Source organism: Lipomyces doorenjongii, assembly GCF_038497915.1.
Source record: "Lipomyces doorenjongii strain NRRL Y-27504 unplaced genomic scaffold V1508scaffold_28, whole genome shotgun sequence".
NCBI classification, from domain to species: Eukaryota; Fungi; Ascomycota; class Lipomycetes; order Lipomycetales; family Lipomycetaceae; genus Lipomyces; species Lipomyces doorenjongii.
In genome coordinates this window covers 167,752-183,378 of record NW_027118095.1, presented here as the reverse complement: position 1 = coordinate 183,378, position 15,627 = coordinate 167,752, and the positions used below count along the sequence as shown (strand labels likewise).

At 45.1% G+C, this 15,627-nt stretch overlaps 3 protein-coding genes across 3 annotated transcripts; all 3 read left to right on the top strand.

The window, feature by feature from the left end:
* Positions 1-3,092: 3,092 nt before the first annotated feature.
* On the top strand, positions 3,093-3,505 carry V1508DRAFT_331937 (Glyoxalase/Bleomycin resistance protein/Dihydroxybiphenyl dioxygenase; the record flags this gene model as incomplete). The annotated part of the gene is made up of 2 exons (XM_066936647.1): positions 3,093-3,192; positions 3,252-3,505. Coding segments are annotated over 2 exons (354 nt in total), but the record flags the coding sequence as incomplete, so codon positions are not given.
* A 1,014-nt stretch (positions 3,506-4,519) lies between these two features.
* On the top strand, positions 4,520-4,922 carry V1508DRAFT_397824 (uncharacterized protein; the record flags this gene model as incomplete). The annotated part of the gene is made up of 2 exons (XM_066938174.1): positions 4,520-4,527; positions 4,583-4,922. 2 exons carry the CDS (start codon positions 4,520-4,522, stop codon positions 4,920-4,922), a joined length of 348 nt encoding a protein of 115 aa, XP_066795536.1.
* Positions 4,923-8,141: 3,219 nt separating this feature from the next.
* V1508DRAFT_447992 (chaperonin 10-like protein) lies at positions 8,142-9,260 on the top strand (the record flags this gene model as incomplete). Its single annotated transcript, XM_066942455.1, has 1 exon — positions 8,142-9,260. The coding sequence occupies one exon, from the start codon at positions 8,142-8,144 to the stop codon at positions 9,258-9,260; it is 1,119 nt and encodes a 372-aa protein (XP_066795535.1).
* Between the last annotated feature and the right edge of the window lie 6,367 nt (positions 9,261-15,627).

Sequence of the window (15,627 nt, the reverse complement as noted above, 5' to 3'; positions counted from 1 at the left end):
GCTATGGATAATCTTGATATCTCTTGCACACTACCAACGCTCCGTCCAAGTGCGGTAGGTGAAGAACATCAGCTGCATTTCTAAGAGACGCGAAGTAACGTACTAATAATGTGTGCAGGGATGAGTCAGGCCGCAAGATGTATCTCACCACAAATTTAGGCCGGGACAATGCCACTGGATGTGGAGTCCCGCTCGCATTCATGTGGACTGAGTCAGTGGCGCAAGTTCCATTTATTAGGTTTCTTGAATTTGTGAGAGGTATTCTCCCCAGGTAGTCTTGATTGACTGCTCAGAAGCAGAGAGAGGCGGCATCGAGTATGTGTGGCCGCAAGCAAAGATATTGTTTTGCGTCTGGCATTTATATCGAGCGTGGGACAAGCAGATCAAGGAGTCCAGGGGAGTTCTTCAACCGCTAAAGTCATTCGAAAGGAGTTCAAGCAATTTCTGCTCGACTTGAGGAATGCCCCTACAACAGAAATGTTCGATCAGAAATGGCAAAACTTCAAAATCAAATGTGAGCAGAATTCAGAGCTAACCAATGACTTTGTGCAATGCAGCGAGTCATAGTGGTATCGCTTGTCGTCACGAAAGTTGAGGGTGACTAACGTCAAAGGTGAATCTGGGATGCACAAATATCGGCATAACAAATCTGAAATAGAGTCGCTGAAGCTAGCGAAGGAACTCTTGATCGATGATATCGATGACGTGATACGGCAAATGGATGATGGGACCTTGAGAGTAATATCTTTCACGAATCTAGACCAGTTTTACACATCGATCGTGAAGTTGATGAGGGAGAAGGCATGCACACCAAATTGCTACGATATTCGTGCATAATTAACGCTTGGAAAAAATGGCATTTGTAAGCACCTCTTTCTCGTCACCACTATGGTGTCATATATATGCGGCCAGGTGGCTACAGTCCAGATACCAGCAGCACTGCCAGCAGCTATCAATATGCCTGATCTTTAAAAGGCAACTGCATTCGCCGGATCTGAAGCCTGGTGTGGCACGACTGTCATCGCTTGTTCAGAGTGTCCAAGGATACTGACCTCTCCGGCATTTCGAAAGCGGATGTGGACGCTCGGGTGACAGAATGTCGAGCACACAAGAGGCACTGCTTTGATGTCTTGCGAGGAATAAATCCGGCTGCCAGGCCAAGTTACTGAGTGGACAGATACCCGTAATCGTAGTTCAGCTCCCCTCTTTTGATAGTTTCATATACCTTTAGGAATTGAGTGTCGTACGCCGATTTGTTCGCACCTTAATATTTTCAGTTCTGTGCTCGAGGCTCGTTTTCTCGCGACCCCGTTGGTACGTTACGCACCATCAGGCTGCTGACAAGGCTATTTATTATACTGGCCCGAAATACGCTTAGCTATGTTGCCAGATTTAATTTGCGCTCAGCAAATGGTGGCTTCTCAACAATGTGATTACTATTTTGGGTGTTTGCCGACAGACCTGTCTATACAGATTGGCAGGTCAAGTCGAGTGCAGCCTGTACCATCTTTGGGGCGGATTGCTTATTTTGGTTGACGACATTCAACGCTGGCCATTTATACCCTGAAGTTTTTTTGGATTTTTTATGCGTCATAATACCCGCGAATATATGCAAGCGCAGACTGTGTGACAGGTACGACGATTTCCCACACAATATTGTCGTACATCCCAAGCAAGAGATCACCCAGCGGCCAGAGTATGGACGAGCTAAGGTCGGTACGGCGGCCAGTGGTATTTTGGACATTTGCCCTATTATATTACACAATCCGTGGTCGTTCTCGTAACCAACTGTTATTTTGTGTCATACATAAAATGTGAGGTCTAAAATCTTTTTGACGCGTTGGAATCTATGACCTGTAATTTGTGGTTTTCCTGTGTAGGTTCGATCAACATGTCCCTTTAACAATAAAATGAACACGATGCTGTCGAGGAGAGCTAATTCCAGGGATTTTTGTTCGCTTTCGTTCGAGGGCTTGAAGAGTTGGATAACATATGTATGGTGCATCCAGTTTAGTCCCAAAAAAACTCTATTTTGTTTCATAATTTAGACCGCATAACTGTCACATATTGTACAGATATACAGCGTATTTATAACATAAGTGTGCACGTATATGTCATCTATTTAGAAAACAATGCACATTTCAAGAAACAAAATCAATTCATCATTCGGCTTCCTCAGACATGTATTGCTCTGTCTCACTATATTGGCTGAAGTCCATCGTTACAGGTAATCGACGGTGTGACTTGTATGTCTTTACAATATATGCTGCTTTTCGACCTCAAGGAAGCTCCCCTTATCCTTTCGCGTGTACGCTTCAATGAATCGCCACAATCTCCTAGCAAACTTCCTAACCTTTTCCACAGGAATTCAACTGACTGGTGGGATTAGTGCAGTTGTAGTTATCGAGAAAGTGTGTTGACGTTGAACGTGTTAAGGACCCTCGTACCCGAAATTTTCTTCGTGGTAGAGGTCCCTCAATTTTTATTTTTTTCAAATAAAAATCGGTGCAAACGATTTAGAATAAAGCAGCTATGAGGTTATTTACATTTTCAAGGGACTACGTATGATTCTGTTGACATAATAAAATCTTGTTGTGGGAATAGTACAATTTCGGGACTAAACTGGATGCACCATATAGATTGCCACACATGCGACAAAAAGATCCAAGTTCTTATATACAGACATCTACAGCATGGCTATGGTCACCTCTTAATTAGCACCACGATTCCTTATGGCAACAAAACAGTTGTGCGACAACGGCGACAAGTATTCTCTCCTCAGCGGACCGCTGCTTTCCTAACGCATGTCTGGGATTAAATATCATGTGACAGCGCGCGTCGGACGTACTTGCTTTTTCTGCACGCGCGGCGCCAGTACGGCCGACGGACAGAGAACTGCGTTCAACGCCAAGCCATATGACTAATTCGATCTCTGACATTTTCTCGATTCATTTTAGCGCTAAGTAGCCATTTCATTGGACCATCAGTACAGCATATTAAAAGCTCCCCGACCCCGAGGGAGACCTTCCGTGACATCGTTTCCCAGCGCCTCAAGTCTCGTTACGAAAGCAATGGCAGAACCCAAGGCTCTCATTGACCACTTTGCTATCTATGTCAAGGACATTAAGAAGGCTCGCGAGTTTTACGAACCTCTTCTCACTCTTCTTGGCGCTGAAGTCAAACATGACTTCGGTAAGTTACCTTTTATTCGTAGAATATTTTACGGCACTATCTAATTCCATTTTGTTCAGAAGAACACGGCTACGTGGGCTACGAGCGCCCCGGCTACGCCAATCAATTTGGATTCGCTTATGACCCTTCTAAGCCGGTTGGCATGAGCCATATCGCATTCAAAACCGATAGCAGAGAACTAGTTCAAGAGTTCTATGAATTGGCTGTTAAAATTGGCGGTCAAGATAACGGAAAACCAGGTATTAGAGAACATTATGCGCCCGACTACTATGCCGCGTTTATATTTGACCCAGATGGAAACAATGTCGAGATTGCAACTCGATCTCAAGTTTGAAGCGCCCGATATTACATAATTCATTGTTGAGATGATATTGAAGATATTGGACACACCTTCGTAAAGCTTGTATTTGTATGTCTGTGCTCAATGGAATTTTCTGCATGCTTATGCCCTTATAATGTCTAACCATATCGTATGCTATCAATTCAGATAAACTGGCTTTTGCAGCTCTCTATCTGATAACAGTCGTGTCACTTCTAGTATCATAGTAACTTCTGTGGCAGGGTGGCGATGCACTTCACTCATTTTGTCAAATGATGGATGGATGGAAATGGAGGTTCAGTCAATTCCTTCCGTTGACTGAACCTCCATTTGTTGACTGAACCTCCATTTCCATCCATTTCATCTAGCCTCCTGTTGCGTAATCCATACCTGCAGGATTATTGGGTTCGGGTTTTTCCTGGCAGGGGGCAACCCCGCACGGAGGAAATAAGCTCGCCCCCCTCAGACAATTTTCTTCGCCCCCCTCAGACAATTTTCTGCGCCCCCTTACTCCTTCGAGGCAGCTTACCCTGAATAACTCTAAAATTGCGGGAATGCTCCCTCGTTCTATAAACAGCGTTTAGGGTACAGCTGGATCTTGGAGGCTCGGTCATTGCCATCAGTTCACGCTATGATGGAACACATTCGCTTGCATTTAATGCTGTTGCGCGCTAAACGCTTTGAAAGATATCCAGAAACTGCGCAAGGATAGATATTGTCCGTATAACCTCAACCCCTGCTCCGGTGTCTCTCTCATGCTCAAGTCAATGAGGCAATTACGCTAGCCTAATTAGGAAACGGAGGGTAATACATTAATGTGCCGCGGCCAATTTTCGTTTCCCATAGTTAAGGACCAATGTACCCTCATTTTTCATTGAACAAACATTCCACCAATTTTCAATTTGGAATCCAAAAAATACCTTTATCTAGGTTTTACCGCACAAGTAGTAGAGAATTTTAGTTTGAGCCCTATAGCCGCAAACCCGGTGGTGCTATTTCAAAGTTGTGATGGCATGGTACGAATGTCGGGACTAACCTTTAGGCACCACATCATATTTTTGCCTGAGAAAGTTTAAATATAAGTGCAGCAGTTCTTGGTGCAAACGTGGCGCCGATCGCGATTCCGTCTGTCAATGATCTCGCCGAATCTAGCCAAAAGAATGAGACAAAGCCCGAAGGAAGTGCCACGGGGGCTACAGTTAAGAAAAAGGTCGCGGACGAGTCAACAGGTGCCATTGGTGAAAACACCGACCCCGGCAGCCATCCGGTCAGCGACCAGGCAGAAGACCGCAGCAAACGAGTTAAATTGAACGACAAGACGGAATACCCTGTATTGACTGAGATAGTAAAAAAGATGTCAGTTACAGACTCGGAGGTTCTTTCTAATTACAACACGCATTCACGCTTCTGAAAGAAAATACACCAGAGCAGCGATTAGATGTTCAACTGCCCTATGATAAGATTTTGCACCTTGCTGAAACCGTCGAAACGAACATCACACTAGGCTACTATGGTCCACTTGAGTACAGGGGTGACACGTGGGTTGGGGGGGCTGAACAAAGCTTTCATTGAAGTCTGGCGACAAGATTCACATGATACATTTGCGAGTGATATCATCCGATTGATCCGGTAGAGAACAAATCTGCTCACATACAGGCTGTTTAGGAACTGATTCAAGATGGATTCGCACTCGCCAATGATGATCTCCCTGTCAAGCTTAATCTTAAAATAAGCGATTTCTACCCGCACGATGCATGGCAAGCTGCCAACATCGAGGATAATATCATCCCTTTTGACAGTCGTACCTTTCTCAGCTCGGTAAGGAATCGCATGGAAGTAGCTGCGAAGACAGGCTCGACTTTTACCTCAAGGATAAATTGGGGTTATATTAAGGAGGTTATCCAGGTGCAAATAAACATTTCTACCTTGAGAGGACAACTCGTAGAGTGCGCTGCAAGCCAATAATTTCGCCCGCTCTTGTTTTCCACAGCATCCAAAGACGCGTCATTATGTTTCGCTTACCATAGTAACACATCACTGATTCCACTTCTACCTCAACTCGAGTTTCCAAACTCAAAGTGTTAGTGTATTAATATGCCTCACATCTTGCATCGAAGTCCCACAGTAGAAAACTCAAATTCACTTGGAGTACTCAATACAAATTTACAAGAAGGAATACAAGTGCCAGGTTGTATACGGGTACATTTTACTATGAATACCGCTTGTACGGCAAGCCTACACACTAGAATGGCTCACGGCAGTGGAGAATATGTGTGAGGATCAATGTGTGTTCGTGCTATACGTTACGCTAGCGGGATGGCTTGCAACAATATATTTAGAATATCCACTATGAGGACTCGGCGGGGGAGCAACGCGTCCTTATGTGCATTCCTGCGCCCCGTCCGAGCCTCTACAACCAATGAAAACTTCCAAATGAAAACAAAACTAGCCAATAAAGATAAACACGAGTGCTGCTCCGGCGGAGGGCTCCGACGGTTCGGCGATCGCCGACGCAGGCACAGGCCCGTCAATAGCTTACGCACAAGTGGATATTTTTGTAGACGCTTAGTGGTTATTTTGGTAGAAGTTTATTTTGGTTCTTTTGATTCGTTTTTGCGTTCAGGAGCAACCCCCATTTATATAAGTGGTTCTTCTCTCCTCTCTGTTTATGGTAGAGATATAGCCAATAATATATATGTCTGTTGTTGACAATAGCCGTGTCCGGTACGATACACTCAGGAACAACCATGTTCCTGACAATATGAACAGGTCAACAAGGAACGACGTAACACTCCTTGGCGAGATGCAAATCAATGCAACATCAAGATGAAGGCTGTCCGACAGTGCAATGAAAGTGGACAAGTTATCTCGTATTCATTACGAAAACAGTTGGCACTCACCATACGCACGATTTAGACCGCTCGGACCAAATAAAGCGAAATTCGAGAGTACGCGATGCTCCCAGACAGGAGGCAGAAAACTATACTTCCTTCAGCTATTCTATGGATAGCTTCTAACGAAGGAGATTGAATGGGCGAGAGATACTGAAATAGATTGGGGGCTCTCACGTTCGTCCACAGGATATTACAAATCTTCAATTGTCAGCCTTGAGTAAGGACCCTAATGAGCGCGCTAAATCTATCACAGTTGATCAGGCAATTACAGAGGCTTTGGATTTTTTAGGAACGAAGCATTACCATTGCAGACGACTTTCACTGGTCGATGGGCAACGGAACCGAAAAAAAGCAAAGTCGCCAACCAAGAGAAGTAGCCAAAGCAAACAAGTAGAGCGTAAACAAGTAGACCGACAAGAAACTAAACGAAATGATAATGACCAGATTCGTTTGGACAAACATAATGAAAACTATCACTTAAAGCAGCAGCAATCATGGTGGGTGGTAAGAAATATGAACTGAGAAACGCAGCCGGGTCAGGTTAGGTCGTAACTAGTCGGGCATGCGAGCCGGCGAAGGACGATGCACAATGCCATCACTGGATTCGAACGGCAGGGTCGAGACCACTGAATTTGGTCGAGTAGGAGATGAGGCACGATTTCATGGATTTCGTCCTTACTGAACCGAAAGCCAAATTTAGCTCTATGCTCATCGAAGCTGTCAAATCGACTGATCGAGGTTAATAATCGCGTACGGTGTAGCCGAGCGAGAGGAACGGAGAGGCTGCTAATTGAGACTGGCGTGTGCGGACAGGCGCTCACTACACGCACGTCATTGGCTAATCAATCCTCTTTACATTCGTCATCCTCGGAGACCGGATGGCATCTGGGCAATGGAGTCTAATACATAAGCGACAGGGACTTCAGATTTATAGCGGCAGGGATATGCTGGGCCAAGGTAGACACCCTCTAAAGTGCGGATGCCAAGAGAAGCTTGTTTTTGTTAATGTATTCATTCGCATTCGTAAGCATGCAAGATCCAATTACTCACATTCGAATTGTGAATATTCAATTCTTATGAATCCGTACTTATCTTGAATTTTGTTGGATTTTGTCCCGTCCAGGGGCCGGAAGGTTGGGCCGTATCGTGATCTGATATGCTGCGTGAGGTAATCAGTTCTCAGGCGTCCATCCTGCATCCTCCGTCCGATCCTCCGTCCGATCCTCCGTCCGACCCTCCGCTCGACCCTCCAGAGGTCTATAGACAATGTGGATACAGCACACCACTTGAATATGTGAGTCGTTAATTCTCTGAGTAATTTGGCTTGCTTCCTTCTTTATTTGCCCTTTGCTCTATGCACGTTGGCGATATATCTGGACAGTAATGGCATCCTGCGAAACCTCACCTCCGACGCTCCGCTGGCTCTCTCCGCTTGCTCTCTCCATGGCGCTCTTAAGACGATTATCGGCTACAGGCTCACACCCGGGAATTAACGCTGGGCCCATGGAGTTAAGCCGCGAACCCGGTACAAATATTAAGTAATATATATTTCCTGGCTTTCCTGATCATGCTCGCCTAAAGATTCTGTCGTCGTTATTAAAGCAAACACACATCATCCGACATTTCACGAGCCCTTCCCCACTGCCTTCCACATCTTTATCCTGTCTGATTCTATCTTATTTTACACACTGCGAAGTCTTCTGACGAGATTGTTAGACAGTCTCCTAAAGGCTGTCATGTCGAAAATCCAGCCGATTAACAGAGCTGCGTACCAACCTGCTGTGAAGGCCAACAGCCTAGAGGTCAAATCTGCGACTTATACTCCGGCACCAGACAATGGAATTGTTATCAGAAACCATGCCATCGCCATCAACCCTATCGACTGGCTGATTCAGGCCAAAGGCGATATTATGTACAAGCATCTTATCTATCCCTGCATCCTAGGTTTGGACGTGGCTGGCGAGGTTATAGAAGTTGGCAAGAGTGTGACTCGCTTCCAAAAGGGTGATAGAGTTTTGGGATACTGCCGTGGCATCGATGCAAAGGTGAACAGCTCAGCAGAGGGCGCGTTCCAGGAGTATACGGTAGTCATGGAAGATTTCACCTCCCACATTCCGAGTTCCGTCTCGTACGAGAGCGCTTCGGTCATTCCGTTGGGCCTGTCCACCGCTTCCGCCGCGTTATTCCAAGAGGATCAGCTAGCCCTTCGGTATCCTACAGTCCCACCGGTCCCCACTGGCCAGACCCTGCTCATCTGGGGTGGTTCGACCAGCGTGGGTTGTAACGCGATCCAACTGGGTGTTGCAGCCGGTTATGAGGTCTTTGCTACTTCATCAGCAAAAAACTCTGATCTTCTCAAGAACCTCGGCGCAAGTCAGGTCTTTGACTACAAGAGCAAGACAATAGTTCGGGACCTGACCACCGCACTAAAGGGCAAGACAACGGCCGGGGGAGTGGCAATCGGTGACGGCGGAGCCGAGGTATTAATGAGTGTCTTGCAAGCATCAGAAGGTCAAAAACAAATAGCGCTTGTGTCATACCCCGTTCCCAAAACCCAGATGAACCGTTTTGTCTTCTTGAGGACAGCTCTTACATTTGTTTCCTGGACAATTGCCTTCAAGATCAAAGGAGCCTTTAACGGCGTCAAAGGTAAATACGTCAATGCCTCTAGCGTCACCCATAACGGGGTCGGCAGAGCTGTCTACGTTGATTTCTTGCCTAAAGCTCTCGAGACTGGGGCTTTTGTTCCTGCTCCAGAGCCCATTGTGGCTGGAAAGGGACTTGAAAGCATCCAGACAGCATTTAACCTTCAGAAGAAGGGCGTATCGGCTAAAAAAATTGTCGTTACCCTTTAATGAGGCCAAGGCAGAATGGTGTTTTTGGATTACATGATGGAGCCGGAGTAACATTATTTATAAAATATAAAATTATAAATTTCTGGATAAGAACAGCTAGCGTGGTTAAGATATAGGTGGCTAAAAATTGTACAATTTTACGTGTTGTACCATATAAAATTGCAAATAATCCACTCGCTTCCCGATCACGTTACTGGGGAAAGGTGTGACTTAATCTTTAGCGCAAAAGTCATTTTGTGGGTACGGCGAGTACTGCCATTTTCATTTGTCCTTTCATTAATTTGTTCCTGCCCAATGGGGTGAGCGTGATGGATGAAGAATGCACTCCAGACCCCGACTGTCACCCGTCTTTCATGCTGCCCGGATGTGTCACCCTTGAACGAAATTTCATACCGGCGCCCATGTGTGTCACCCGCCTTTAACCAACGGGAACCCTAATCCTCCCAAAGCCGACCACCGGAAACTAATAACTCGCCCAATTTGCTTGCTAAAAATCTGAGCTAAATTACTCAAATTTTCAGAAAATTCACCAATTCGATCGAGCTTATTTTCACTGTGCAAATCTGCGATTTCAGAATTGCATACTTTCGTTGTATACAGAACCATCCACCCTGAACCAAGTATGAAAATTGCCGCCGACTGTGCGGCTCATTATTATGGGATTTCATACTTTCATACCTGGTTCAGCCCCCTGAACCACATGTTACTGCTATAGACTTGAATAGTCGTGAGACTGGTCATCATCGAGATCAAGATTCTCAGCCTCCCTTCTACAGTGCACTTCCCTCTTCAAGTCAATATCCACTACGTATACCATTTCTCACAGAATACATCCTATTGCTTAACGAAACGAAATTCCGTTATAATCATATGATGGGTCTTATCTGTGGTCAATCATATAATCAGTCATGGTGATCTCGATGACGTCAACCGTCTTAGCGTCTCGTTCACGATGGGGCTTGCACTATTTGCTAGGTTTACTAGAGCTAGTGACAATATCAACACTGCCACGTTCATGTTTCACTTGCTTGTAAGCTTCGATAAATGTAAGGGTGAGGTCAACAACCGTGTACCCGACCGCAAGATATTTCCAGTCAAACTTCCTGCAAACTGTGTATCGGTTGAAGGACAAATATCTTCCAAGTTTTAGTGTGTAGTTTATATGAAATCATGGGAAGGGATTCTTACCTGAGCAATGATCCACTCTTAGTCGAAGCTTGAGCTGTCGTCTCCTAGAAACACTCATCCGGTGCATGGGGAATGTCCAGGTAAAATACTAGTCAGGCTGGCCCTTTGAACTGCGGTGCAAGGTGGACGGACAACCAAGAACCAACATTATCAGTGGTTGGTCAAAACAGATAATTTCTGATTAAGCCTATCACGTGGAGCGGCTCCGTTTTGCTCGTGCGGCGCACGTCACCGAACTTTATCGCGACTAGTTCCTTAAAGTCTACTCTTGGGGCCTGTTGGTGCTGGCGTAAACACACGAAACAGCGCGGGATTTCATAATTCCGCGACAACTCGTTATGCATATTTGATCTGTGAAAATTAGTTGCATGTCATACGACATTATCATCCTAGATTCTGAAGATGATCTGGTATTTACTAACATCTTATCCCTGACACTCCGATTTTGCATGTAAGGCTCCTCTCAAATCTTTATCAATTTAATCCCTGAATAAAAGTTCTCTATCACCACCAGATCCAGTGGTCGCTTCCACCGTACACGCGCGTGTGAGTGGCAGCTTCACAAACTTCGCACCGGGCGTTTCACGCCTGCCAAGACTACAGCTTTTGACTAGCACAGTTTAGAGTTTGATATGGCATATCATGTACTGTATCGGCAAAGCGGAAGTTTCCATAATCATGCCTCTACGAACTGTAAGGCTGCAGCAGGAACATCTAAATCTACGTGCGGCTTTTAACAGTTTAGGTTAAAGCCTACATACAGCTACATCATAACAAATCTGAATCAGCCATAGAGTCCAGAGAACATAAGACTCAACTAAAACAAAAGCCGAGCATCCGAGTTTAAAAAGTATCACACGAGACCTAGTCCCTTCCCGCTAAATCCGCGGCGATCGCCAAACAAAATACGAGAATGTAGTCATGCTAAACCCGTACAGGACCAATCTGTCCAGTTTTCATCGAGAAAAGTGATTCCGGTGGCGTACATTGTTTACAGCCGTGACGATTGCCGAATTAAATACGAGATCAGGATCGCCAAGCTCATCCAGCCCTATACTTATTTGATCCCGCTGCCTACTCTATGTGGAAATTTCAGAATCGATCATTCTTAAAGGCGGTTGGTGGATGGATTTGGCCGATCCACCATTCTCTCGACAGGGGGTTAATACCGGATGTGGATACATACCTCCCAACTTCAAAAGGCGGATGGCGGATGCGGTTTTGAAATTTTTAGCCGATATCCGCCTTAGCTTGCGAAGATCACCAGATCAAGTGCTGGGGCTAACGCCGCAATTGTAGGCGATGTGAGTGAGTGCTTGTATTAACTTTCCCCGGTATAGACCGAGATCCCCGATTCACCTATTGATCAATTACCGTCGTCTCTGTCTAGGCTATATCACCAGCTACGCCTACGAAACCAAGGCGGTATTCTTAAGTTTTGCGGGATACGCCTGTACGTCGCAATGACGATATTCTCAACAAAGAGGGTAAATCAATTTGGCGCACAGGGTTTCCTGAGGTCACAGATCCGAAATCGCGGTGGTTAAAACCCACCTACATGAAGTCATATCCAGCACTCTCGATCATTGCTGAGAATCAACCTTCCAGCTACAGACAAGCTCGATAGAGTCATGCGTCTACAGCTGACAAACACAGACTGATGATTTGTCAGTAGCATAAATCTGGTCACTATTTGCGTAGTAATACCGATGTTGGTGGTATCACGAGCTGAGTGATGCCTCTTCTTATTGGGTTCAGCCATCTATACCATCAATGTTTAAGCCTTCAGATTCATAAGTCGTATACTTTTACGAAAATCAGGACTATTTAACAATTTTAATTGGTCGTGTTGTAATATCTGATTATATTGGAGCACACAATAGCAAACAAATTGAGGGTTAACCCAATTGCGTCATGCTTACATATTGCTAGAATCTTCTACAATCTACGATCGTAGGCTAGAGTGTTCCACATATTTCCACAGGTCGGACTAAAGACCTGTATAGGCCGGTCTGGTGCCGTCTGATCCATGACTTTGCGGTCATTTCCTACGCCTAATTGTACTTGGGCCTCCCCAAACTCCGGGCCAGAATTGCCAACTACCATGGTGAACAACCTACCGGGTACTTCAATTTTGGAAGTGAGTTAAGCCGAAGGTTGTGATGGTCATCAAATTGGCAATTACTCTTCTCATCGTACAGCACACTATCAATCCCTGCCGCTTGTGCCGGAACAATATCACGCTGTTCATTGTCGCCCACGTAGACCAGATCTCCTGGAGCAATGTTGTGCTTTACTAATACGGCAGAAAACAGGCCATCCTCTTTGGACTTTCTGATGCAAAATTAGGCAAGGCACAGTGGAAGTAGGTTCGATTAGAACTTAGTGAAAGGGTTGCTAGATATCGGTAGACTGATTCCTTGAATTAATTATCGTATCCAAGGTAATTATTACCCCTATATATACACTAGAATATTGTGCGATAGTTTAAGTTGCGTCTAACCCTTAATAAGAAGTGATTCTGCATACGAGGTAAGTATTCACATCTCGTATGAAGATAGTCTACTCAATATGGGCAAAATATCTCAGACTATCCTTCTTTTGTAAGATCAGCTCATATGAAATACGTAATCTTTATATCAATCTCATAGGAGAATTGCTTATGTGCCTTACGACAACCCTTAATGAAGTAACGTGAGCAGGACTGTAAACGTTAAGTTTCTTGTTGGGTACGGGCTATTATCTCAATCTCGATAATGCATTTGATCGTACCTGAGTGACGTATGCATAAGCTATATTAAGCTTTAGTGGCTGAGCCCATATGACCACTTCCACACTTCGCCCTCTTATGATGACTATTATTACCTGTCGATCATCAACTCTTATGACGTGTCCTTCTCTTTTAATTACTACATGTACCTTATCATAAACTTTATTCAAGACACACTTCAGCTAGCTATTCTTAAGTCATACTTGTCATTTCAACAATCGGCAACGTTTGGGCAAATCGGCAATCGGCATCGCCGAACTTAAGTCTTCCGATCGGCAGACGTTACGATTCGTATCGTCAATATCGGCGACGATGGACAAGCTTCGGCCGCAGACTGAATCGAGGATAGTGATGTCGAGTCTAGGATGCAGCCCAGAGGTCAGACTACTATCCCTATCTCCGATATTGACATGTACTTTGGTACTCATCAAGGTGAGTACCCGCAGATGGCCGCTGCGGCCAGGGATTACTCAGCAATCCCAGCTTTCGAGGTTGCAGTAGAAAGATTGTTTAGTGCTGGGAGAGACTTGCACGATGTTAGGAGGCACTCCATGAAGGCCAACATCATGCGAATGTTGATGCTCATGGGAGACATGTAAAATAAATGAGTTATTGTATGATCCCGTAGGCGCAACCGATCAGACAGCCGCAAAAACCAATTATCTGAATGAACGGTTCCTCTCGTACTAAGTTCAATTACTATTGCGATAACATTCATCAGTAGGGTAAAACTAACCTGTCTCACGACGGTCTAAACCCGGCTCACGTTCCCTATTCACTTGTTTCCGACTACACTATAGTCCCAGCTAGCTTTGTGCTGCAGGCACTTATCTAACTAGCATGCTTTCGCATGGGTTCAGCACGTCCCTTAAGCAGTCTTCGAGAGACCACCGACACCTTACCGCGCGTTACACGGGTCCACGCATCTCACGACACGCAACTCCGCTCGGGATCAGCATAGTGATATTACGACATTGGACGTGTGACCCTCGAGGGTCGCAATGCACCTCTTAGTCTGATAATCCCAAATCTTAACAGTCCTATCGTCTGAAAATGGTATCTCACACAGCTGAGTTTTGTGCTTGCTTTCTTATGCATGTTTCCAGGTGGGCGCGAGGGATTGGTTGACGATGACATTCGCGTATCTAATTCGGAGAACGAAATTTTGTATAGACATCCAGATGTAATGAGAAACGTTAAATAGTTATTCTGCCTATTTGCCGATATCGTATCGGCAGTCAGAGATTTGGAATGCCGATATGGTATCGTCGATGATATCGTATCGTTAATATCGGCAGTATCGTCAAAATAGCAACAGCCCTACGGCTCAAGCAATATCTTGCATGATGCGGCACAGAGCCGCAAAGTGAGGATACTGAGATACGCAGGCTTCAGGTGCACTAGGACATGATCAGCAGGGTTGGTGGCTTTGATCACTACAGGAAATCGCCCTCCAAGTGATAATTTTCTCGGTTTGACCGGCCGTTGGCTCTAACACGCTCGCCATACTTCTCCCTAGACAGCAAACTCCTTGTAAACATGAGAGACGTTTAAGTCAGCAGGCCGTATCATTAGCAAAGCCAAGATCAATATATGGAGGCCCATGTATAATAAGATATGATGTCACTAATCATCGGAATAGCCGTCGGTTCAAGATATCTACATCGAAACAAAAAAGGACCTCTAACCATCTGCTTGCCAAATTTGTGAAAGGAGATGGTATCATACAGCCTCGCACCAGATTTGTCGCATAGGCAAAGAGGATTTGTTAGAGTTCAAGGCGAAGGTTGTTGCGGCTGTACCACACTACTGAAGCATAATCTTCTGACCCTAGCGTAGGTATGGGTTCTGAGCCTAGCTTCACCTGTATTAAACATTACAAATTGTTCTAAAATAGTAAAATTGGCTGGCAGTTGTCATTCTTGCATGCCACACGGATAACAAGTTCTGTGTGACTTGGCATAACTAGTTAAGGGGTCTGGATTACCACGAACTCTAGAATACGTTTTCTACGGCATTTCTTATTTTCTAATTTCATCTCTTAGAACAAATACATCCTCCTGAGCCGGAAACAACAGGGCTGTAGGCGGATAGGCGGATTTGGCGCATATGGCGGACATGACGGATAATTCGTACATTCTCTAATAAAATTGTCGGGACTGCATGAACCGGAGTATCACCCTGAACCCTGAACCCTTGTTCACAGAAATTCTAGTGTGGTAAAATGGTACCAATTTATATTTTAGCGTGTCCAAAAGAGGCATAGTGCATTGAAGGTCCATGAATCTCCCAGCAATATTACTCCTGGCTGAATGAGACCCTGTCACCCTACCAGATAACCAGTTTGAATGGGAGCGACAGCTGCCTGCCACGTTAGTTACACAGCCATCCGTCGCTTCAGCAAAATTA